Below are 24840 nucleotides of genomic sequence, written 5' to 3'. Positions count from 1 at the left end.
GTCTGCCTGAATCGGGTCATGGTTTCGGATGCAGATGTCTGCACGTCCCTGGAGTATTTGAAGCCCTGTGGGAAAATCAATTTTTTGAAAAAGAAATTTCCTCTGATGATAAAATCTAGAAGCAGGATGTGTAAACAGCCTGATTTTGAAGCAGATCTGTGTTCAAGTGCTATTAGCTACACTTCTGGATACCCCATGTTTAAAAAGAAACAGAAAAAAGGAGAACATAAATTAATTTACCATTTGTTATTTAGCCTCAGCACCTTCAACACACTCATTTGACTTCTAGTGCCGAGCAGCTGCTGATCTTCCCATTTGAGAGTGCTTTGCAGCCACGTTTAACCTTAAGGAAACTCATCCCCCTGCTTGCACAGACCTTCCCTGCTTTCTTCACAGATTGACCCGGAGCTCCTGCCTGAGCTGGAAGTTCAAGTCTCTACAATTTCACAGGATTGCAGAAATTAATACCTGCTCTTGTGCTTTCCAAAACCTGATGACGACAACGAACTCGCTCGGAGAAGTTTACAGCTGGAGGACAAGTGGGCGATGACCAGAGGAGAAGCAGCAAAGTAGACAGAGATAGGTTTTTGAGGGCTTCAAAGGAGGCTTAGATGTGAACAGGGACGTCTCCTGAAGGTGCCCAGGCAGGTCGTACCGTGCACGGGGTCAGTGGGGAGCGTGGCAGAGGTGGTTCATAGAACCATAGAATCACAGAAGGGTTTGGGTTGGAAGGGACCTTAAAGACCATCCAATTCCACCCCCCTGCCATGCGCAGGGCCACCTTCCACTAGCCCAGGTTGCCCAAAGCCCTGTCCAACCTGGCCTTGAACCCTTCCAGGGAGGGGGCAGCCACAGCTTCTCTGGACATGGGGTTGTGTAAGTGGATTATAGAGCTCGTTATAGCAGCGGGGTTGTGATCAGTGGCAGCGCTGACATGATGGTCATCCTCGTCAGAGCAAGAAGGGGGAGGCTGCTGGTGGGTCTGCAGCGGCCGAGGCGCTTGCTCAGACCTTTAGGAGCAGGTTTTAGAAACAGCTGTGTAGGAAGGCAGGTAACATTAACACATTTATTAACAAATCTTTAGCTGTTAAATAATTTGTGTCCCTTGAAGGCCATGTGAAAGCTGACATCATCTTTTTTAGATATAAACATGATACCTAGACCATTACACTTAAATTTATACACAATACCTGTACCATTATAACTAAAAGATGATACTAGGAGCTATGGCTGCCTGCAAAGATGGTCCTTGCTGTAAAGCCCAGCCTTTAGTTTCTGCAAACACTTTTAACTAAGCTGAGTTGATGGTTCAGATAGTCAACAGCATTATAAATACTCAAGAACTGGGCTGCCTGGAAGGTGAAGGGTGAAACACAGCTGACAAAGGGGGATAAGTTAGCAATAAAATGTGTTCTTGGTAATTATTTGTAATAGCTGAGCAGGGTGAGAGCTGACCTGAGCAGATTTCATAGGTGTCACGAAAAAGCCTTAAAGGAAAGAGCCTTCCAAATCTAGTTGTGCTTATTTTTTTCCCCATTTTCCCTGTGGGGTAGAGGATTATTTGTCTATGTTTCAGAAACATCGTATCTACCAGAAAAACAAGAGAGCAGAGCCGTATGGTGGTACTGCCCGTATCAGGCAGCATCTTGTACGCTTGCCCGTGGAGCCAGATAGTGACCTCTCTGCGTTAAAAATAACAAGAGTCTTTCAATTTGTTGTTGTTATCCTGAGCTGGAACCGTTCCCTGGTCCGCTGTACCCACAGAGCACTGAAAAGTTGTTCAAGAAACCGCTGCTCAAGTCTTTGAAGAGCTTGATGCCTCCCTCCTGCAAGATGCTCAGTCCATGGTCTGAGTTTGGGCTGCAGTAACATTTGTGGCAAATTGGTATTATACGAAACTGGAAAGTTCTGCAGAAGTTATATAACTCCTGTAAAGGCTGTTCTGATGTTGGCTGGGCAGAAAGTTTTAAAATGGGAGAATTTATAACTCTCTTGGGAAGACATCGCTTTGAGACCCAGAAATGGGAGAGCTGCTGACATCTCCTGCCTGGTTGAGTTATGCCACGATGGGGAGAAGGACGCGACTGGGATTTAAGAGAGTTTGAATTATAACAGTTTCAGAACAAGAAGTTAGTGGTGTTTAAGTGTACCTGAGAGCAAACACCTTGCAGGAATAGCGAGGGAGGGGGACGTGCCCTGCCTGTAGGCACATCCCGGACGAGCTGTGCCTAAAGCCGTTGATGGGGACGTGGGGGTTTGTGTTAGCGGCAGCTCAGGGACACCAGGACACCTCACAGGGCCTCCTCCTCATCTCACCTTTTACATAGGCAAAGCCTATTAATCTCTTGCCAATCTGCATTAATTTCCCGAGCAGCCAGTCATGCTTGCAGGTTGGAAGAAGTTTCTACAAATGCCTGAACATAAAGCCAGACGGTCCTCAGAGCCACTCCGTTTTCTACCATTTTTCTTCATAGGTCAAGGCTTAAACCCCGGGATTTTTCCTGCAGGCTCTCGCTCCCCCTCGTGTCTGCCAGGGCTTTTGCAGCCTGTCATCTTGCCTGAATTTCTCATTACTTTGTTCTTCCAACCACCCAGCAAGCTTTCGAGGCCGCTTGTTTTCATGCTTCTGCTGCAACAACTCTCGAGCAAGTCATTAAATTGTATTAAATTAAATTTCAGCAGAAATGGCAAGCCACGTATTTCTGTGTATTCAAGCCATAACCGTTAATTCTCGTTCTCCAGTCAGGGCTTTAGTCCTGTTTAGCTTTTAGTAACTGAAAACTGTATGTTCGCTGAGGTTTGATCAGGTGCTTTGCTCTGCTCTGAAACACATTACTAAGCAAAAGAGTGTCCTTGGTTCATTTGGCCTGGGGACCATTTCATCTCCCTGCTGAAATAAGTTTTTAAAAGCTTTTTCTAATTGTTATCACTTTTTCCGGAGCTGGGTGCTTAGCACAGGGCGGCTTTCTGAGCAGCTCAGTGCTGATACCTTTTTTTTTTTTTAAATAATAAACACTGATTTGAGTCACGGATGTTAGAAACTACCACCCACAGGCACCGAAACGTTGGGGAGCATCAGGCAGATTTTGTTTCAATGTGTTTTCACTGTGTCTTCACCTCTCACATGAAGGGAGAAGGAGAAAACAAGCCCTTACTTATTCTGAGCTAAGGCTTCATTTCATCTAAAACTTAAAAAGAACTTAAATAGTGGTGGACAAGAATTCTTTACCCACATTTTCTAGGTTTCTTTTGCTAGAATAAGGTTGTAGGGCCCAGCACGTAAAGCGATGAGGACACAACACTTGTTCTTTGCAGACAAACGTGTTATTGAAATTCCTCATCTGAGATATCATGAAAACTTTAAGGGTTTGCATTGAAAAATGCAACAACGGGGTGTTTAATAGATCTGAACCTTTTGTTAGTAAGCGGATGGGATCAAACTTCACAGGATGGTTGAGGTTGGAAGGGATCTCAGGGCTTTGTCAAGCACACTGGTGGCTACCTTTGCCTTGAGGGCACGTTGCCACTCATGGCCAGCGTGGTGTCCACAGGGCAGCCAGAGCCTTTCTCTGCAGAGCTCCTTTCCAGCCTGATGGCCTCCGGGCTGTACGGGGGTGGGGGGTGTATTGGGTTTGCATTGCAAGGTTTTGGTAGTGGGGTGGCTACGGGGGTGGCTTCTGTGAGAAGGTGCTAGAAGCTTCCCCTGTGTCTGATGGAGCCATTGCCGATTGGCTACAGAATGGACCCGCCGCTGGCCAAGGCCAAGCCCATCAGTGACCGTGGTAGCGCCTCTGGGAGAATGTATTTAAGAAGGAAGGAAAAAACCTGCACAACTGCAGCCAAAGAGAGAAATCTATGTGAGAATATGTGAGAATATGTGAGAGGAACAACCCTGCAGACACCCAGGTCAGTGAAAGAGAGGAAGAGGTGCTCCGGGTGCAGAGCAGAGATTGAAGCCCATGGTGAGGCAGCTGTGCCCTGCACCCAGGGAGGTCCACAGGGGAGCAGAGACCCACCTGCAGCCCGTGGGGGACCCCCCGGCAGAGCAGGGGGATGCTTGAAGGAGGCTACAGGCTTGGGGAGGAGTGGCTGGAGAGCTGCCAGTCAGAGAGGGACCTGGGGGTTTGATTGCCAGCTGGCTGAACAGAAGCCAGCAGTGTGCCCAGGTGGCCAAGAAGGCCAATGGCATCCTGGCTTGTATCAGCACTAGCGTGGCCAGCAGGGACAGGGAAGGGATCTCACCCCTGTGCTCGGCACTGGTGAGGCTGCCCCTCGATGAGTGGGTTCAGTTTTGGGCCCCTCACTCCAAAAAGGCCATTGAATGACTCGAGTGTGTCCAGAGAAGGGCAACGGAGCTGGTGCAGGGTCTGGAGCACAGGTGTGATGGGGAGCGGCTGAGGGAACTGGGGGGGTTTAGTGTGGAGAAGAGGAGGCTGAGGGGAGACCTCATGGCCCTCTGCAACTGCCTGAAAGGAGGGTGCAGAGAACTGGGGATGAGTCTCTTTAACCAAGTAATAAGCGATAGAACAAGAGGGAATGGCCTCAAGTTGCACCAGGGAAGGGTTAGACTAGATATTAGGAAGTATTTCTTTGCAGAAGGGGTTGTTGGGCGTTGGAATGGGCTGCCCAGGGCAGGGGGGGAGTCCCCATCCCTGGAGGGGTTGAAGAGTCGGGTTGACCCAGCGCTGAGGGATCTGGTGGAGTTGGGAACGGTCAGGGTGAGGTTCATGGTGGGACTGGAGGATCTTCAAGGGCTTTTCCAACCAGATGATTCTGGGATTCTGAGGCTGTGACCCCATGGGAAGCCCACACTGGAGCAGGCTCCTGGCAGGACCTGTGGCCCATGGAGAGAGGAGCCCAGGCTGGAGCAGGTTTGCTGGCAGCACTTGTGACCCCATGGAAGGGACCCACGCAGGAGCAGTCTGACCCTGAGGGAGCCACCCTGGAGCAGTTTGTGAAGAGCTGCCGCCCATGGGAAGGACTCACATGGGAGAAGGTCGTGGAGGACTGTCTCTGTTGGGAGGGACCCCACGCTGGAGCAGGGGAGGAGTGTGAGGAGTCCTCTCCTGAGGAGGAAGGAGCGGCAGAGACAACCTGTAATGAACTGACCACAAGGCCCATTCCCCATCTCCCTGCGCCACTCAGGGGGAGGACATAGAGGAAATTGGGAGTGAAGTTGAGTGCAGGAAGAAGGGAAGGGTCAGGGGAAGATGTTTTAAGTTTTGGTTTTATTTTCTCATTATCCTATTCTGATTTGATTGGTAATAAATTAAATCAATTTTCTCCAAGTTGAGTCTGTTTTGCCCGTGTCGGTAATTGCTGAGTGATCTCCCTTTCCTTATCTCAACCCACGAGCTTTCTGTTGTACTTTAATCCCCCTCTCCAGTTGAGGAGGGGGGTGATAGAGCAGCTTTGGTGGGCACCTTGCGTGGGATTGTCCCTCTCCAGGCTTAAGAGTTGGGATCTCCCTTGGTTGACCTTCATGAGGGCCCTCTGCCCATTTCTCCAGGCTGTCCAGGTGGATCAGCCTCTCCTCCCACTTGTCTCCTGCTGACGTGAGCGTGTGCTCTGCTCCATCGCCCGGCTCACCAATGAAGATGGGCCCAATATGGGCCCAGTATGGACCCCAGGGCACGCTGCTGGTGACTGGCCTCCAGCCAAACTTTGTGCCCCTTCTGGGCCAGTTCAGCCAGTTTTCAGTCCACCTCGCTGTCCGCTTCCCTAACGAGACTTGCCAGCCCACGCGGCAACTTCTAAATACCGGCTGCCTTTACAATTCCTTTACCAATCAGTGTGGTTGCTAATTTGTTGAAAGGGAGAGTTAATTGTCAGTGTTTCTTAAGTATTTTGAAGGCTAAAAGATGTGTTTGAGCAATAACTGGGAACGTTCCCATGGTCTGTAGTGTCAGTAAAGCAGGAGATGTCGGGGCTTACACCAAAGCTGGGGGTAGTCAACAAGACTGAGCTTCTGCCTTGTCTTTCACCTGGGAGCCCTGACACTGCGAATGCTGGTCAGTTCTTACGTTACTTTGGACAAACACGACTAAACACGATAAACTATTTGTCCCTTGGGCCTACAGCAGCCAGGCTGCATATTTTTTTTGCAGTCTACTGTGCCGGTGCAATATTTTTGGCAAGGTTTTGTGTTGCCTGTCCTTTTTAAGCCAAATTCTGTACATAGATGATTAGTTCTGTCTTTCAAATGACCCAAACTCCCTGCATTTAACAGCAAAAACAAAGCTGACTCACCTACGACACCAGCAATGTATGAGATGGTTCTGAGGTTAATTTTACAGCAATATGAGCCCCTGTTTATTATAGAATCACAGGATGGTTTGGGTTGGAAGGGACATTGGAAGGTCATCCAGTCCCACCCCCCTGCCCCGGGCAGGGACACCTTCCACTAGCCCAGGTTGCCCAAAGCCCCGTCCAACCTGGCCTTGAACCCTTCCAGGGAGGGGGCAGCCACAGCTTCTCTGGGCAACCTGTGCCAGTGTTTCATTAGCTTCATCGTAAAAATTTCTTCTTTATATCTAGTGTGAATCCACCCTCTTTTAGTTTAAAACCATCACCCCTTGTCCTGTCGCTACAGGGACCATCTGAGAGAAGGCTGCCCATGACTCTGTGTTGCAGAACAGGCTCTGAAGGTCACTGGGGCTGGTGGTGGCAGCAGCTGTAAGGAACGGCCTCCACTATAAGAGCAGGTGGATGGTATCCGATGGTGAACCTTAAAAAGAAGTTGGGGGAGGGATAATTATTATACGGGTGCTGGTACGGGGTTTGCATCAAGCCACGAGAGTAGTGGAGCAGCCTGGGGGCTGGTTTGCTCTGAGGCAGGGCTGCCCAGAGTGCAGGGATGGCTGGGGCTCTGGGAAGCGCTTTGCTGGCTCTACGGGGATGTAAAACACGTATGTCTGGTGCCTGGTGGTGTGTTGGGGCTGGTGGGAACGTCTGAGATGTCTGGTGGGACCATCTGAGGTGTCTGGTGGGACCATCTGAGATGTCTGGTGGGACCATCTGAGGTGTCTGGTGGGACCATCTGAGGTGTCTGGTGGGACCATCTGAGATGTCTGGTGGGACCATCTGAGATGTCTGGTGGGACCATCTGAGGTGTCTGGTGGGACCATCTGAGATGTCTGCCCGGTGAGGGACTGTTGGGCACTGCGGTCTCTTCTGGACGTTACCAGCCTCCACAGCTGGTTGAATTGCTGCTCAAGGGAGTGCCTAGATAAAGAGGGTTTTTTTTCTGGCTCAGGTTAAGCTTAATGTTGCTTGGAGATGGGAATAGAATGGCCTGAAGGCTTGAAGGCAGCACGGAACAGAAGCTTCTTTCAATCTGAAAGGCGGAGCTTGCCAACATATGAAAATATCACCTGAAAAATAACAAACTTTTCCTGGTTTCTGTTAATTGACTTAGGTGGTGATGCAGACAAAACACATCTACTCAACTTGGGTTGTGCGTGGTGTTTGCCCAGACCTGAGTTTCACCTCTTTGACTTGTTGTCACCCGTGGCCTCCTGCCACCCTGTCTTAGCCAGAAAGAGCAAACTCCAAAATTCCCAGCATTTAAATTGTTCACTGGATGAGAGAGCAGAGCAAGGAAGGGACCTGGGGAACTTCTGTCCATCATGGTGTGCCAACAGCCTGACGGGACGTGTCTACCGGTGGCTCACAAGCTGGTGGCTCACAAGCCAAGTTCCTCGCCCGGCTGCCAGAATGGGAGGAAGTCAGTGAAGGGAGGTTTGTGTCAACTATTGCCCCAAATAAAATGTTTTGTGTGAAGCAAAGTAAAACAAGGAAATGTTTGTGCGGGCTGATGAGCTGCCAGACCTTCCCGGCAGAGAAGGGGGAATTCCGTGAGCATCTCCAGCGAGATGCTGCCAGCCCCACCTTCGCTTCGCCCTGTTCGCTTTGCGGGTGGAAATGTACTGATAAAATACCAAAGTGGGCTCAGAAAACGATCACAGATGCCTCGTTAATTCCCGAGGGTGGAATTTGTTGTTATTTTGAGTGAACCAGAGAGGTTTCAGTTAAGTCAAAACCTCAACTCAAATCTTCAGCGCGGCAAAGTGACAAAATTGTGTTTGTATCCCGGTCTGGGCTGTCGTGGAGCTGCCGGCCGCGGAAACGTGTGTTTGCAGGGGTAGGAGATCCCTTTGCAGTCGCTCTGTCCACAAAATCTTCATTTCTGTCCTCTTCCCCTTCTGCAGAGCAAGGGCTGAGCGTGCTCAGCAGAGGGAGCTGCAGCCCCACCAGCCTGCTCCATCCCTGCTTTTCCCTGAGATCAGGCTAAATGCAAATCATTTAAAAAAATTTATCTGGTGCTGTGCACAGCCACGGGATTAGGAAGTTCATTTCTAACTATATTGAGTTGGAAGCTGAAAGCTGTTCAGCGTTAGAGGTGTCCGGGGGGCTGTTTTGTTTGAGGTTGCATGAACTTTAGATGGTGCCACATGGAGTCTTTGTTGCAGGAGACCTATAAATATAGGAGAGGTCTAAATATAGGACCTCGCCGTTGTATTGATCAGGGTATCGGCATTTCGGGGACGCAGGGTGTAGGCGGGCGATGGGTGGACGTCTCCTCTGTGCCACGGCGAGGTTGCTCTCGTTTGCTCTCAGCTCAAACGTCGAGCAGAGCCGGGCTCGGCGTGAAATAACCGCTGCAAAAACGGGCTGGATCGGAGCCCTTCACCCGCGGCGGGATTTTGAAGAGAAATGAGGAAGCGAGCTGCCCGTCTCGCCGCTGAACGCTTGGCTGACGAGGCTGGTTCCTAACGAAGATCTCAGCTGGGAGAAGATCTGTCCACCGAAACCGGCGGTGAGCAGCTCAAGAGCTGGGTGGGGGGGAAAGACTTGGGCTGCTGGGCTGGTGCATCCCACCACGTCCCTCTGCGTCCCCTCTGCCAAACGAGGGTGAGCGTGGAGCGCGTCACCCATGGAGAAGTGGGACAGCAACGCCGGCGCCGCAGCTTTCCACGTGCCCGAGTGGATGGTGAGTGAGTTAGCTTGTTTGAGTCGGCACCTAATGGCTGCTTCATTTCTGGAGGGAGCTTCGGAGCGCGCTGCTCCCCGTTCAGGATACGATGGCGTTTAGCTGGAACGAGGGTCGTTAAAAGTCCGATATTAACGAGGACTGTTTGACATCCTCCCCCCGCCAGCGCAGCATCGATCTGCGGCGTGAGCTGCCTCCTTGAAAACGGTCCAGCGATGGAGGGCATGGTCCCCATGGGCCACCCCATCTTGCAGATGGGTTTTATATTAAGAACTAATTTTTATAGCAGTTTGGGACCGGCGGGGAGGAGGAGTGGGAGAGAGTGCAGCGTGTTCCAGGAGACTTTGAATTTCATCAGGATCAGCGCAGCAGATGACTGTCTTTTCAGCTACTTTAATTTTTATCAATTTAGATTCTGTTGTTGGAATAAAACCTCAACAACTTGAGACACCCTTCGGGGCATCATGTGCTGCTCGGCTTCATTTTGGTGGTTAAAAGGGTTAGAATAGATACCAGCAAATATTAAAATACACTTTTCTCTGCTTCTCTGGTGGAAAGAATTCCCAAAGCAGCTGAAAATATAATGACATTGCTCCAAAAAGCACAGGCAGTGCTTGGAAGACAGAAGGTTGCGTGTCTGGAGGTTGGCTTTACGTGTCCCCCGAGGGTCTGTGCAGTGGCTTTTGGTCCAAAAATGTTCAGGATACATCAGAAACACTGAAATTCTGTATCAATATTTGTTATATCTTCCTAGGTTTCTGCTCATATCTTCCATTTCTATTTTGGAAGTCATCCCTCTTGGTAGTTCTAAAAATACTTAGATCACTATAATAAAAAGTTGATATTCTTGTACTCCTGTAAAGGTATTCTCACTGCTTTGATCTTTATCTACAAATAGAGTCTGTCCATGGTGATTTGATTCAAACTTCATTATTCCCCTTTAATATCCAACTTTATGTCCCCCCACTACCACTTTCTTCAGCTTTATAGATCTTATTTCTGGAAAATTGCAGTTTCTCATTCTGCTTCTCATTCATTTTTTTTATAGACTGCAGTTCTTTCAGCTGTCACCCAAGTTATGTCATATTTATATCAACAGTGAGGAAATTAATTTTGCATTTAAGGGTTAGCAGTGGTAAACTTTGCATAATACACAACTTTGTTTCTTGTTTACAATGTGGATTTTTTGGTACTACTTGTAAAAATGTGGAGTTCTGCTTAAAAACAACCAACAAACCTCTCTCTGTGGATCTGTCCTGCCCTGTAATTTTCTCCTGTATGAATTCAGTGCCGCTGGGGTCAGGACGAGATGACAGAAACTTTATTTAAATAGCCCTTTTTTTCTTATGGCCATAGCAATTTCCTTTTGCAGCGTGGATACGTGATTTTATAGATGCTTTAAAGCTGCTGTGGCATCAAACTCCACCTACAAAGGGCTCAGGGTTATGTCCTCTAGCAATGTTTTTAATCAGGATTTTAACTTGACTGATTTGCATTTTATGTGGTTTCTCAGGACAACGTGGGAGTGAACAACCACATTTCAAGAAATAATTAGCCTAAGCTTTAAAATGCTCATTATCTTTAAGGTCATTATTTCAAACAGCCTTTTATGTCTTAATGTTCTTACTAAGGTCTTACATTTGCTACAGTACACCTATTATTATTAACCTAATAACCAAATATTAGAAAAATTAGTGAATAATAATAATCCCTTCTCCACTGCTTCTCAGAAGAGCAGGTGAAGACACAAGTTCTCCCATATTCTGTGGCTCGGGTGGTTGGGAGGAGATGTGCAGCAGGTCCATTTTGGTTTTGCAGAGCTGCATCTGAGCTGTGATAGAGATCTGGGGTTTTGCAGACCTGAGCGACAACGCGAGCTGAAGTCATTTAATCCGCTGCGAGCCAAATTAGGGATCACAGGATTTCCCTCAGTGGGTAAAACCCTCAGTTTTTCAAATCATCTACAAGTTGGATTTAAAAGTGACCCTTGTACCCAGGGAGAAACTTCTGTATGCAGTTGTGGGACATGAATTTCTCATCCCTACAAGGATGGGATCAAAAGAAGGGGAAATTCTGAATTTTCAAAGTTTTCTGAAATCCTGGAGCCAGTGAGTGCACAAGGCAGAAATGCTGTTTCGACTTGGTGTCTTATTTGTGAAGGTTTCAGCGATGTCAGGTGGTACAATTGTGTGAGGGTTTAGATGATCTCTAATTGCGTAGTCTGTAGTAGTAATCTTGGTGAATTCAGAGGAGAGGCTTTTGCTGTAATGGCCGACAGTTTTTTGAGGAGAAGCTTGTGCTCCTGGGTTGTGTCGTAGCATCACATGAGCCGGCAGTGTGCCCAGGTGGCCAAGAAAGCCAACGGCATCCTGGCTTGTATCAGCACTGGTGTGACCAGCAGAAGCAGGGAGGTGATAGTCCCCCTGTGCTCTGCACTGGTGAGGCCACACCTGGAGTGTTGTGTCCAGTTTTGGGCACCTCAATACGAGAGAGATCTCGAGGGGCTGGAGCGAGGGCAGAGGAGGGCAACGAGGCTGGGGAAGGGCCTGGAGAATAAATCCTGTGAGGAGAGATTGAAGGAGCTGGGACTGTTCAGTGTGAGGAGGAGAAGGTGAGGGGAGACCTCATCACTCTCTACAGCTCCCTGAAAGGACGTTGTAGAGAGGTTGGTGCTGGTCTCTTCTCCCAGGGAATTAGTGACAGAACAAGAGGGAACGGCTTTAAACTGCAACAGGGGAGGTTCAGACTGGGCATGAGGAAAAATGTTTCCCAGCAAGAGTGGTGAGAGAGTGGAATAGGCTGCCCAGGGAGGGGGTGGAGTCCCCATCCCTGGGTGTGTTTAAGGGCCGTTTGGATGAGCTGTTGGGGGATGTGGGGTAGGGGAGAACTTTGTAGAGTGGGGCTGAGGGTTGGACTCGATGATCCCGAGGGGCTTTTCCAACCTGAATGATTCTGGGATTCTGTGATCACGCATACGAAGAGGGGGTAAGCCCACGTGGGATGCTGATGAAGGATAAATGCCCTTACTGCTAGAGATGGTGCACTGGCTCAGGGTGAGGGTTTTTAACCTCTGACTTTTTTGAATTATTTATAATTAAAAACACAAGTTACCCCTTCATTGCAAGTTGAAGTGATATGGAAATAACCGTTTCCTCTTTTGCCTGCCTTGTCACGGGGCTCTTGGGGTGTTCCAAGAGATCTGTTCTACAGCTGAAGGAGAAGGTTCCTCTCTTCCTTGTCCTTCCCATTGTCCCCACTGGAGCTGCCTGGCTTAGTTGTTTGTTATTTTCTTGTTTTTAAGATTTCTCCTTCCTGCTCCCACCAGTTACAGCAGCGGGGAAAGCCGTACTCATTCTGGCCGTGAGTTGGATGTAGGTGCTGCTGTTTGGAAGTGTGCTCTGTGTCAATGAGTGCTAAGGTGTTGGAAGAGTTTCTTTTAGTTTTACCTCCAGGTTTTCTGCTGTGGGCCACGGAGGATCATTTTTTAAAAAAGATAACCTAAGGGTCTCAGCCCCTAGCGTGAGAGCAACAGCTTGATAGACGCGGACCATGATTCAGTCCTCGTTAGCAGTTGTCCTGGAGGTCTGAGGATCGAGATCGGTCTCAGTCCTAGTAAAATGTAATAAATTGAGGTGTTTGGGGCTGTGGTCTGATGTTTGCGCTGTACACAACCTCAGTCCAGTGCTGAACGTGAGTGAGAATACGCTGGGCTGAGAGTTTTCAGAGCACGGCGGCTCCACCGCTGGTGTGAGGTCTTCAAGAATCAATGACTTGAATTTCTAACACACTTGGAAACCACTTTGGCCTGGGTGGGTGGCTCTTCATTCCCGTCCTTTCTCGCCCAAGTCCTATAGGTAAAATCAGCCTTAACCTGCACATCCTCAAGCTGTTTCTTCAGAAGGAAGATGCCAAAGGGTTAAACCTGTGTGTTAATCCCAGAGTCGGTCTCCATGTGACCTTTTGGCTGGAGAACTGGAATCTTAAACACTTTGAGCTCCAGTTAAAGTTTTGGCTCAGTGAGCAGCATTGTCAGGATTACATATTAATTTAAGGCATGCAAAACTACGGAATAAATGGGTTTGGACAGTCCCTTTCTTGGAGAGATATGATCTAGGCTCAGGAGGCAGATTAGGAGAGGAGAAGCTGCCTGAATTGTTGAAGCTGAGGGTCGCAGATCATTTCAAGCACAGCGAGGGGAAGGCATCGCTGATGCCGCGGGGGGCGAGCAGGCCTCTCCTCAGTTGCCTTTCACACGCCAACACCTGGTGTCTCCGTACACGTCTCCGGTTTCACGGGGGGAAAGTGGAGCGGGAGATGAAGTATCTGGCTTGGCAGGTCGGGTGCTGAGGAAACCAGCTTTTCCTTCATGAATAGGGATGAGAGGGCAGGAGGAGGAGGTTTGCTCTGGGACCTGCAAGCCCTGAGCTCTGGTGGAACATCCAAACAGTCATGTCGGTCCCCTCCGTTCTAGCCACAGCTACAAACTTATTTCTCTTGCGATTTTTACCCTTTTTTTTTTTTTTAAAAAAAAAGAGTAAATTCATTTTATCACTTGGCATCAGAGATGGATGAGAAGTTTTTTCCCTGGGAAAAGACTCCCCAGACAGTTTGTCACATGAAAAACCACGTAGTGGCGGCTCTTGAAGACTACAAATTTGACCTGCTGTTTCGTACGCGCATAGATGGATTTTAATTAGCTCTGTAACTTGCTCTTTATTTCCTAGGTTTGTTGCAGGTGGATTTGCAAGCTGCTAGCAATGCCGGAGAGCTTGTGTGACTTAACTGCACGGAAAACTGTTGTTTTCTCCCTTTGTTCCTTTAAAAAAAAAAAAATTTTCATGGCTAAGAATAAATTGAAGACGCTAGCACTACAAAAACGCTGCGCTCGCAAAATTCAAAAGTTCAGAGAATTTACAAGGGTGGTTCCTCTTGCACATTGCAAAAGTGATGGGGGATTTTATAGCTGTTACAGTATTTTAAGGTTTTGTTTAGCAATTTTTTAAAAGAGTAAAAAATGTTACAAGCACACGGCGTGGCTAAACACAGAGGGAGGCTGCAGTAAGATTGGGCTGCAACCATAATGAAAAAGCAGATTTTAATGGTGCATAGTTTGTTAAATTATAGTGGTAACTTGGATTTTACTAGGACTGAACTTAGTTCTCCCTGGTTTTATTTGAAGATTGAGCCAGATTACAACTGATGTACGACTTGCGGAAGATACCTGAGCTGTGGACTGGAGGGGCAGGAAAAAGCTTTATTTTTAGCATTTTTATAGAATAGAGGTTCTTAATTTTAGTGTCTCATACTCAGTCTTCACTGAAAAAAACAGGCTTTTTTTTTTTTTTTTTTAACCCAGGAAAAGCAATTTGATTTAAGTATCTTGGTGTGATAATGTGCTGGAAAAGTTGTTTGTGCTTTGGTGGTACCATCAAGGTGAGCTTCATACCCCCTTTAAAGGATTTAGCTAACTTACAGTGAACTAAGTAGCATCTCGCTTAGGATTTTGCATGAAAAGGATCACCAATAATGTTAAAAATTAAAAATTTACCTTGAAAACACAAGTAGTAGTATCAGTTGAGGCAAATGGTGCTGATCCCAGTCTCGTATTTCCTGACATATTTCCATATTGGAAATAATCCATAGTTCCATCTTCCAGTTGCTCTACAGATTTGTTCAAGTTGGGAATTCTGTTTTTTTCCTTTACAAAGCAGACGTTGCTTTCATATAGCCCAGGAATTTTTACTCTTTTTAGTGGATTCCTTGCAATTTGCTACCGAGATGTAAAATGCCATCACGGCACGTGCTGGTCTGCAGAAGCTCTTTGGAGGAGCACCTGAGAGCAATATTTCCCTGGCAGCAGTTTCCCCATCATGCCGGACAACAGTCACAACTACTGAGGAACAATATTATTTCAAATCAGAGCAGTATTATATCAGATCAGCGGTTGGGGGCAGCTTTTTTTTCATATTTAGTTAGGATTGGTGTTGAGATCAATCGACGATGCCTCGTTGCTTCCCAGCTCCCCCTTCTTCAGAAGCAAATGGTGAGGTTTTCTGTGGGAATTGTCTTGGGTACATTATCAGGGACAAAACTCTTTGGATAATAGCTCCAACCACTAAATAAAAATTTAAAAAAATATCGCCCTGCACCAGATCTGCTCAGTCACTGGCAGGACAGCATCACGCTCCCCAAACCCTCCTGCTGCGCGAGCATCTCTGGGGTTATCCGCAGCTTTTCCTGCTGCTGTAGGTACCTGCAAGGTGGGAAGAGACTAGATACAAGGAAGAAATTTTTTATGATGAGGGTGGTGAAACACTGGCACAGGCTGCCCAGAGAAGCTGTGGCTGCCCCCTCCCTGGAAGGGTTCAAGGCCAGGTTGGACGGGACTTTGGGCAACCTGGGCTAGTGGAAGGTGTCCCTGCCCAGGGCAGGGGGGTTGGAATTAGATGGTCTTTAAGCTCTTTTCCAACCCAAACGATTCTGTGATGATTCTAAGAGGAATGGTCTGATGAGGGAACAGCAGGACGGGTGTTGGAGTCTGGACCCTTCCAAGGACGGACTCTCTGCACTTGCTGCCGTGGGGGATGACGCGGGGACCAGCATAATTAAAAAACACTTTGCCATCTAACAAATGCCATCGTTGTTTTAGTTGCTCATTAGTTAATTTTCTTCTAATGAGGTTCTGTTAACGTAATCATCTGACATCGGGGAAAAAGAAAGTGGGGGGGAGAACCCAAGTTAAAAAGAGCCTAATTAGCAAGTTAATTATAGCGAGCAGGGAAATGTTCTGGTTATATAAATAAGCTATTGTTATGCACACACAAGCCAGGCCACGTTAAAAACTGCCGCTAACTGTGTAGAGGTCAGGCAAACGCTGTAATTCAACATAAAACAGAAGTAGGGCTTGTTTGGCGGGACGCCTCATTAAGTCTTGGGGTCCTTTCCTGCCAAAAAAAAAGGGAGTCTGAAAATCCAAGCGGTTCCCCTTCCCTCCCTCCCTCCCTCCCTCCCTCCCTCTCCCTCCACCCCGCCGCTGAAACCAGAGCGGGCAGGATCGGGATCGGCGGGGCTGGGAGGTATAAATGGGGGGGCAGCCCCTGCCCCGGCGGGAGACGGTGCGGAGGGGCTGTCGGGGATGCCGTCATGCCGAACAAGAAGAAGTACAACGTGAACGGAGATTCGGGGATTAAAGCCCAGGTGAGGGCAGTCTTTAGTACCGTAATATCATTTTTCTATTTAAAAGTACATTTGTTTCTCTCTACCCCCGCTTTCTTTTTCCTCCTTTCCTTGTTGTTCCTCCCAGTCAGTTATTTCTGGAGCTGAGTGCATCCCCCTGCCTAGAGAAAATCCCAGTCTCCCGAGGACTTCTCTTCATTTTCTCTCAGGAGCAGGAGGTTTGAGACGATGAAGCGTTGAGCCAAACACGTTGCTCTGGGGTTGTTCTTGGGAGCACCGTGATGGAGGAGTCGATGGGTTTGTGAGCAGGGAGATTGCCCAGGAAAAACTCAGGTGCCGAGACTTTCGTTGCTCAGGGAAGTAGTGTAGAGCGGCTCTTCATGGTAGAAACCCCAGGTCGAAGTGAGACATAGCTCATTTGAAATGTAATGAGCACGCACCTGCATTTAGAAGTCATTAACCCCTTGTACCTCTGGAGGTGCGTTTTTTCAGCTTGAATTGTGTTTTTCCTGCTGGAAGCTGAAAGAAGCGGCGTTTGTGTAGCTGCACAGCAGGTTGGACTCCTAAATCCAAGCAGCTGCAGCTCTCAGAGGCTTCACAGCCTCTTCTTGGAGCTTTACCCTGTGTAAAGTTGGCTGTTACCTTCAACACGGAACCAAATCGCTGTTCTCGTCCCCATCCTTCCAGCCAGGCTGGAACACGGCCTGTCGTGCCGTCGGTTGCCTTGTGCCGTTCAGTCGGGATTTAAACCAGAGTTTTGGTCTGGGTAAGCAAGGTCTGGTTTTCTCCTTCGGGCTGGATCAAGTGCGCGTTGCTGAGATTTCAACTCGAAAGTAAAGACGTGTTGTAGAAACTGGCACATTCCTGGTATATGTGGAAACTGGTATATTCCTGCTGGCGCTTTGTACCCTTCACATGTCCATGCGATACAAAATCTACCACTGCGTGAAGGTGGATACAATAAATGTCTTAAATAAATCAAATTCCAGCATCTTTTCTTGCCCACTTTCTCTGTTGCTCGAAGGATAAAGCCAAAAGACGTTGGTGAAGTCTCAACACTCACTGAAAGCAGAGCTGAGCCTTGACCTGGCCCCTTCCCGACGTTCTCCTCTCCTGATGCTTCCTTCCACCTCTTGGCAGTCAGTGCCTTGCTCAGCTAAAGCTAAACCCGGCTTGTGGCAGGGTTTAAAGGGTTTAAACCCTTAAAGGGATTGAGGGCAGGGCTTATTATGAAGTCCAGTTCTAGTTCTACCTAATTTGGTTCATGATTTATTTTGCTTTCCGGCATGTACTTGACTATCAGTCTTGGATGTGGAAGTACTTCGAGAGCTCTGAATGCAATTATCAATATTATTGTGACATTTGAAATAGTTGCATTGAACGTCCTTGAAGAGATGATGTGGGAAAGGAAAATGTTAATTGTAATACGAATTATTCACCCGTTGTTAGACTTCCAGCCTATCTCACTTTGCCGAGAGCATCGTTTCCCACAAATAACCTGATGCTTTGATGAAGCTGCTCAGCTGTCGAGGGATTTGTTTTAAATGAAAAAAAAAAAAAAAAAAAAAAGAAAGTTATTTCAGGCCAACAGCTTCTTAGAAAAGGAGTATAAAAACTGGCATATGTGCACAAAGACCCCGTCCCACTGGGATCAGAGGTGTTAATCCGCAGCGCAACTCTTGACTGTAATATGAGTTTGACGTGGATTTTTTTTCTCCTCTGTGTGTTTCCTGATCTGGTGTCATTCTGTTGTTTGGTTTAAGATTAGCAGAAGAAAAAAAGAGCTCCCAGGTGCTGCTGCAAATCCTCTCCCAGGTCCTTTCTCTCCTCCCCAGCAGCTTGGGCTGGCTGTCCCCAGGCCAGCTCAGACTTGGGTTCACGGGGGACTCTGAATTAGCCACCTGAGACCCCCATCACCTTTTTCCTTCACCTAGTGGCCCAAAAAGCAGGGTACCAGCTCTGCAGCATCACCAGCTCGTCTCAAGTCCAATGTCAAGTGCCACTACTTAAACCATTGAGCTTCAATTTGAGTTCCCAGAACCGGGATCAAATTCTTTCTGGTTAGATGACTTCTTTAAACAAAACTAACTTCTCCAAATACCCTAAGGGGTTAGTTAATAGCCTCAATTAATGGCTTTCAGTATTTTGGAGATGTAAATATTTAACCCCGTAGTACCAGACTAAGTCAGTTTATGCTTGTAGAAAAGTCCAAGGAACTTTGCAAGTGGAAGTTGTGTTTCCAATTTCCCTGAGATTTAGCACGAATCGTGAACATAGTGGGAGCATCAAGGCTTGTCTTACAAAGCGACGAGCATTGGGAGGTAAAATATTTCCTAAAACTATAAACCTGTTTTCCTGAATGCTTAAATATGGCCCAGTAGCCACATAGAAAGAGAATTAAAAGGGTTGTCGAGCTGCCGGTGTGGTTTTGAGATGCGCCATGTCCCTTGGGCAAGGCAGGTGGGCTCTGAGCAGTTTTAGTGTCTGTTGAAATGTGTCTGATGCTCTCGAAGCCCTCTGGGGTCACAAGCAGAAGGTTGGTGCTGCTGTGAGCAGGGAAGTGTTAAATTCAACCCGAGGTGCACGTCAACGGGGCACGGAAGGGTTGAGTTTCTGCTGTAAAATCACTAATAATCATCTGTAACAGCAGATGTTTGGTTTATGTGAAAACCTGGATTTGGGCAGTTTATAGTAGGAAATACTGAGTATTTGGCCTTCTTGCTGTTCTTTTAACCAAGGGCAGGAGTAAAACGAAGCTTGGAGAAAGAGGTTCTTCTATAAAGACCGAAGTTAAATGCCGTTTTCCCCTTAAAAGCGCGTAGATAAAAGTGACACTTCTTTACTTATCCCTTCTGTCCTCTGCATGCTTTGGGAGCAGATCAGCTTGGCTGACTTAAAATAAATCTTTCTCTGTCGGCTTGGCAGTTATCGCTGCCGTAACATGGGCTGGGCTGAGCCTGGTTGTGCTCGGCTGCTCTCAAACCCACCGGTGGTCCTGGGGCTTTGCAGATGTTGCCGGGGACTCTGAAATCTTCATTCCTTGGTGGTGATTGAAATGGAAACGGGCTTGATTCTTCACCTCGGGTTGAGTAGGTTGTTATTTGTCATCCAGAACAATTTGTTGCAATGAGATGAGCTCCATTAAAAAAGAGGGTAGATGCAAAATGCCACAACATACTGGTGTTACATCCACTGCTGAGGTGTTGTTGTAGGTGTCGCTGGTAAATGATAACTGGTTCCTTCTCTCCAACTTGATTAATTACCCTTGGCCAATCTGCACATCGCTTCATTTACATGCCTTATCCTTCATTTCTTGGTTTGTATCATCTCTTAAAAACAATACTGGTAAATACTTGTGTTCTCCAGGCGTCCATGCTCCCAACAGTTACAACACCCTGATGTATCTAATCTCAAACATTCCTTAATATAGAGTACAGCTGGAAGCGATCTTTGTTAGTCAAAGTGGTTTTATTTCTGCCTTTTGTATTTCGTACAGCAAATAGGGAACACCTCATACTGGTCACCACAACAAATGTTGTGAGATAGGTCGGTGTCCGCATCAGCTCTGCAAATGTTGGGTTGCCCTAACGGGGCTTCTCTTGCAACGAATAAAAAAAAGAGTTTGTGTGTAATGGGGACAGAAACTTTCTAATTTGTGTGGTTAAAAGAGCAGTGTCAGGGTGTTTGAAAGACGAGTGTGTCGATGCTGCATCTGGTGGAGAGTGTAAATTAAACGAAGTAGGCAATTCAGGGTACCCCGTCTCCAATTAAATAATAGGAATTGCAGTTTAGCCCGTAACTGAGATGGTGTCAGTGTCTACTCAAGGCTTTGGGTTCTGGGGATTGATCTTCTGTATCAAACCGTTGGGTTTTTACATCTGACTGAACTATTAATTTTATTTAACAGATCCAGTTTGCTGACCAAAAGCAAGAATTCAACAAGCGCCCGACGAAGATTGGCCGCCGTTCGCTTTCCCGCTCCATCTCACAGTCCTCGACAGACAGCTACAGCTCAGGTGTGTGCCACCAGCTGCACTTACCGCAGCTCTGCAGACCCCAGGGTTTGTCCCACGTTTTGTGCGGGGATCTCCCAGATCTGCTGTGTAGTCAGTAGCATCGCAAGGAAGGCGTGGAGAGAGGGTTCTTGCTTTTTTTCTCATCTTCATGTATAGTTGGATAGAAAATTAAGTTACTCTGATGCTCTTAACACTTCCGATCTCTCCTTACAACCCTCATGTGCAGTTGCTGTTGGCTTTCCTCCTCTCATCCCCTTCCTTTTTCTTCCAGGCTCAGCAAAACACTGCTTCCATTGTGTTCGTGCTTGCATGTTGTATTCCCTTCCCATCCTTGAATAAACCCACATGGGGACAACATGGGTGAGCCACCACCCCTGCAGTGGCTGCGTTCCCACGCAAACGGCTTGTAGGAGATATTACAGAATCCCAGAATCATCTCGGTTGGAAAAGCCCTTGAAGCTCCTCCAGCCCAACCATGAACCTCACCCTGACCGTTCCCAACTCCACCAGATCCCTCAGCGCTGGGTCAACCCGACTCTTCAACCCCTCCAGGGATGGGGACTCCCCCCCTGCCCTGGGCAGCCCATTCCAACGCCCAACAACCCCTTCTGCAAAGAAATCCTTCCTAAGAGCCAGTCTGACCCTGCCCTGGCACAGCTTGAGGCCATTCCCTCTTGGCTCAAGAGACTCATCCCCCCTCTCTGCACCCTCCTTTCAGGCAGTTGCAGAGGGCCATGAGGTCTCCCCTCAGCCTCCTCTTCTCCACACTAAACCCCCCCAGTTCCCTCAGCCGCTCCCCATCACACCTGTGCTCCAGACCCTGCACCAGCTCCGTTGCTCTTCTTTGGACATGTAAGAGGTGTGTAGAGGTCCCAAGGTTTGGAGGTGGTGGGCACGATTGAAGAAGTGAGTGAAACCCAAGCGACATTTCCCCACGGCATTCTTGGTGGGAAGGCAGGCGTCCCAGTATCTCTGCCCAAAATGATGGGAGGTGCCGGTGCCGTTTTACTGACACAAGGTTGTGGAAACAGCATCTCTGCAAACAGCCAGTGGTTGTTTTCTCTTCCTGCCCAGCAAAACTGGAAAAGTTCAATCAAAATCATCAGCTGGTCTCTAAAATATGTACAAAGTTGTGATGTGGAGCAGCCTACTCCGAGATGCAATGTGTCATGAACTGGGCTTTGCTGGAAGCAATAATGGGAGAAATGAGGGTGGTGAGGCCCTGGCACAGGTTGCCCAGAGAAGCTGTGGCTGCCCCCTCCCTGGAAGGGTTCAAGGCCAGGTTGGACAGGGCTTTGGACAACCTGGGCTAGTGGAAGGTGTCCCTGCCCGGGGCAGGGAGGTTGGAACTGGTTGGGCTTTAAGGTCCCTTCCAACCCAAACCATCCTGTGACTCTGTGATGAAAAAACAGCCAAGACTGTTGAACTTTGATTGCTGTAAAGTACGAAGACTGAATATCCTAACAATCTGTGCTGATCTGACTCTTCAAATTAGACATAAAAGTCTCTCATCCATATTTGCCAGAAGCCACCAGTTTTCTGTAGTTGTTCCACTTCATTTAAAACGAGTAATTTTTCTCACCAGGAAAATTAATTGTTTTCTGCACCATTGGGGGTGGTTTATACGCCCAAGCACACGCCATGGTGTTTAACAGCATCTGCTCCTGCAAACCAGGGGAAGGCACCGACCTGACGGCTCAGCTTTGGAGTCGAGGGGGATGTTTTGACGTTGTGCTGGGCAAATCACTTTACATTTCAGGAACTGTTCTTTCCCTTTCTGCAAAACTCAAATAATTGTTACCTGCCCGAACAAAGATTTTTGGGCATCAGCTGATTTATCTCAGCCCAGCGCGTTGGGTACTAAAGCGCTCAGAGTTGTGTATTATGCACCGCGTACGCGTTACGTGGGTGCTGAAGTGAGATTAGAACAGTAATATCTTTAATTAAAGGCGATTGACTTTATCCTCATGCTGTTTCATAACTAGCAAAAGATTGTACAGAAAAGAAACGATCTTTGTCTTTTTAGCTGGGCTGTAACAGGGCCAGGTTGCCCCTTTTTTGCCCTTACTGATGCCACTACTACAGATGTGAGTGGATCCTCATCTAAAATATTAGCAAAGCTAAATTTTGCTGAATTTAGGCTCTGACCTGGTCTTTGCTGGGTTAGGACACGGGCTGCAGGTGTCTCATTTTCCCCGAATTTTTCCACTGGATAACAGTGCCTGAAACCTGCTGCTGTTTTCTTGTAGTTTTCTGAGATAATAAAATTTATATTAAAATGATACATGGCTCTACGGAATGCCAACCCTTGTTATGAAACTTTCATTAATCAATTTGAGGGTGATTTGAGATGATATTTAGGAGACTGTCTGTCCCATCAGTTAATTGGATATTTCTAGATTACAGGTGCTTGGAATCTTTTCCTTTCTGTGCTTGTTTTTCATTTTACAGGAAGGCAAGGGCAAAATTTATTGTTATATATTAGTATGCTCTTATACTACACTAACAATATTAGTTTAATTACCATGGTGCTATATGCACTACCCTATATTATACATATGTAACAGCAAAGAACCATCTGCATATGAAAATCTGGCTACCATCTAGGTGGGGTTTTTTGTTTAAAAAAATTTCTTTCAGCTCCCAGAACCAAGATCTATGGTTTTAAAGAAACCTCTGCACAGATTAGCTGTCTTCAAGGAAATAATCCTCCTTTAACTAATTCTTCCTTCGGGAGTCCTTGATACACAAGAGCTTGGTATTCTATAAGGTGTTCTTTTGTTATTAAGCCAGGCTCCTGGTCCTTCAAGAGCTGCTGCGGGATTGTGAACACAAATTCAGAGCTATATTGCCATCAGCGTGTTGTTTGCAGGGTCGGACTTGTCTTTCACACCCCGCTGAGGATGGAGCCTTTGCAGAGAAATTTCAGCAATGCATAATTCTCCTCCGTAAGCGGATTAAGACCCGAGCGGGTCTCAGGGAGCCTGGCACACCGACAGCGGCAAGCGCTAAGCTTTTTTTCCTTGGGATCATTCAAACGCTTCACACAGGCCAGAAGAGAAAGTAATCAGCTTGCTGGGTGCTGCAGGACGGGCAAGCCCATGGCCGTGCTGAGGGTGAAGGGTTTAATTCCTTGGTTTGGGTTTTCTGGTGTGAAAATGTTAATAGAGCTGTTGAAGTGCTGGGTAGAGGGTGGTTTGCCTTTATTCCAGGTTCTTGGAAGGGGCTCTCGGTATCAATCTTCACTTGAGGTCCAGATGCCTCTGGAAAGCTGCAGCTTTTTGGGAGTACTGGTGGGTGGTGATAAGCTCAGGGGTTCAACGCAATTCTTCTGATGACACTGTGTAAGAAACACTCACCCTTCCCGCTACCTAATTCCTTTGGCACAGAATTGGGGTCGAAAGCTGGGAATCTGTACTGATTGTTGGGTAGAACAACTCCCTTGGGTGTTTGGTGTAGATGGTTCCCTCTTGGAGACTGTGCCTGGGAGAGAAGCTTGCTCACGCGTGCAACACATCACTCAACGCCAGTAGCTGTTGAGTTTGGCTATGCAATGTTTCCTAGATAAATATTCAACCAGTTATTTTCTGGTGTGGAAGAAAGGGAGCTCATCATCAAGACAGCAAAGACCTCTCTTTCTCAAAGAACTCTCAAAACAGCTCATCATCATATGTGATGCCCTCCCACATGCACGTCATTCGTTAGCAATGCACAATATTGGCCAACTTCACTGAGGCTGTCATGGAAAGTGCTATTCTACGAAGGTGGTCCTCTTCTGCTGTAAGAAATAATTTGATGTCAGGTCTTGTGCTCATTTTAGAAGAACCACGTGATTTGGAGAGTAAAGACTTGGAGAAAAACGTGAGGGCACTTTCATGAGGAATGGGGGATGACCATGTGGATGAGACTTCTGATTTGGGTCCCAAAGTGTGGCTCCTGCCAGAGATGAGGAGGAGGAGGTGGTGGTTGTGAGGAGCTCAGCTGGACGAAGGGGCCCATGTTCTGGGTGCTTTATCTCCAGAAAGGAAAGAAGAGTGATGCTTTCTAGTCCATCTCCAAGCCTTATGTCTTGCTTTGACTGCTGATGCCAGTCCTAGAAGATGAAAGAGGTCTGGTCTCCCACATAGGGGCCTATTCCAGAGGAAAACACAGCACAAATGGTCTCTTCACCTGATCCAGATAAAGTGGAAACAGAAGTGGTGGCTAATTCTTCTCAGCTTGGATCGAAAACGGACTCTACATGTGATTTTAGTAATCCAAGTGAATGGGAAGGGGGATTTCTAACTCCATGAAGGGCTCTTCAGTAAATCTCCGTGTGTCATCTGCCATAGACTAGTTGCCTAACCCAAAGTTTGGAGGACATTGATAGGAAAGGGAGACAGTTATTGACAGCAACTGTAATTAATTCTGCATTCACATGCACATCCATGCCTGTTAGCCATATATCATCTGAAACAAAAAGCATAATCTGATTCTGTGAGACCGTAGGTTTGCTATCCCCTCTAGGCTCCTTACTACAGAGAGAAGTGGTGCCATCTTTCTTCCTCTTATCAAAAGAGCAAGAGGGAGGAGGGGTTAAAAAAGATCCAGAAAAGCAAAAGATGAAATACACATCCCATTGTTTGTCATTTGTAATAGAAAGGGAAAATCCAAGGG

The 24840-nt window shown here is 47.3% G+C and overlaps 1 protein-coding gene across 2 annotated transcripts in view; it reads left to right on the top strand.

The window, feature by feature from the left end:
* The window catches only part of AHCYL2 (adenosylhomocysteinase like 2), a 110133-nt gene that overhangs the window by 58560 nt on the left and 26733 nt on the right, over positions 1–24840 (top strand). Inside the window, exons 1-2 of one of the 2 annotated variants that reach the window (XM_074828140.1) lie at positions 16108–16189; positions 20076–20184. In XM_074828140.1, coding sequence (XP_074684241.1) covers positions 16136–16189; positions 20076–20184 — 163 coding nt within the window. In that variant the 5' untranslated portion in view covers positions 16108–16135. Of the gene's footprint in view, positions 1–16107; positions 16190–20075; positions 20185–24840 lie in introns of those variants that run through there. The other variant, XM_074828139.1, reaches the window with a different exon arrangement.

The sequence above is a fragment of the Strix aluco genome, chromosome 5 (genome assembly GCF_031877795.1).
Source record: "Strix aluco isolate bStrAlu1 chromosome 5, bStrAlu1.hap1, whole genome shotgun sequence".
NCBI classification, from domain to species: Eukaryota; Metazoa; Chordata; class Aves; order Strigiformes; family Strigidae; genus Strix; species Strix aluco.
The sequence above is the reverse complement of the archived record's forward strand: the minus strand, read 5'-3'. Positions and strand labels throughout refer to the sequence as shown.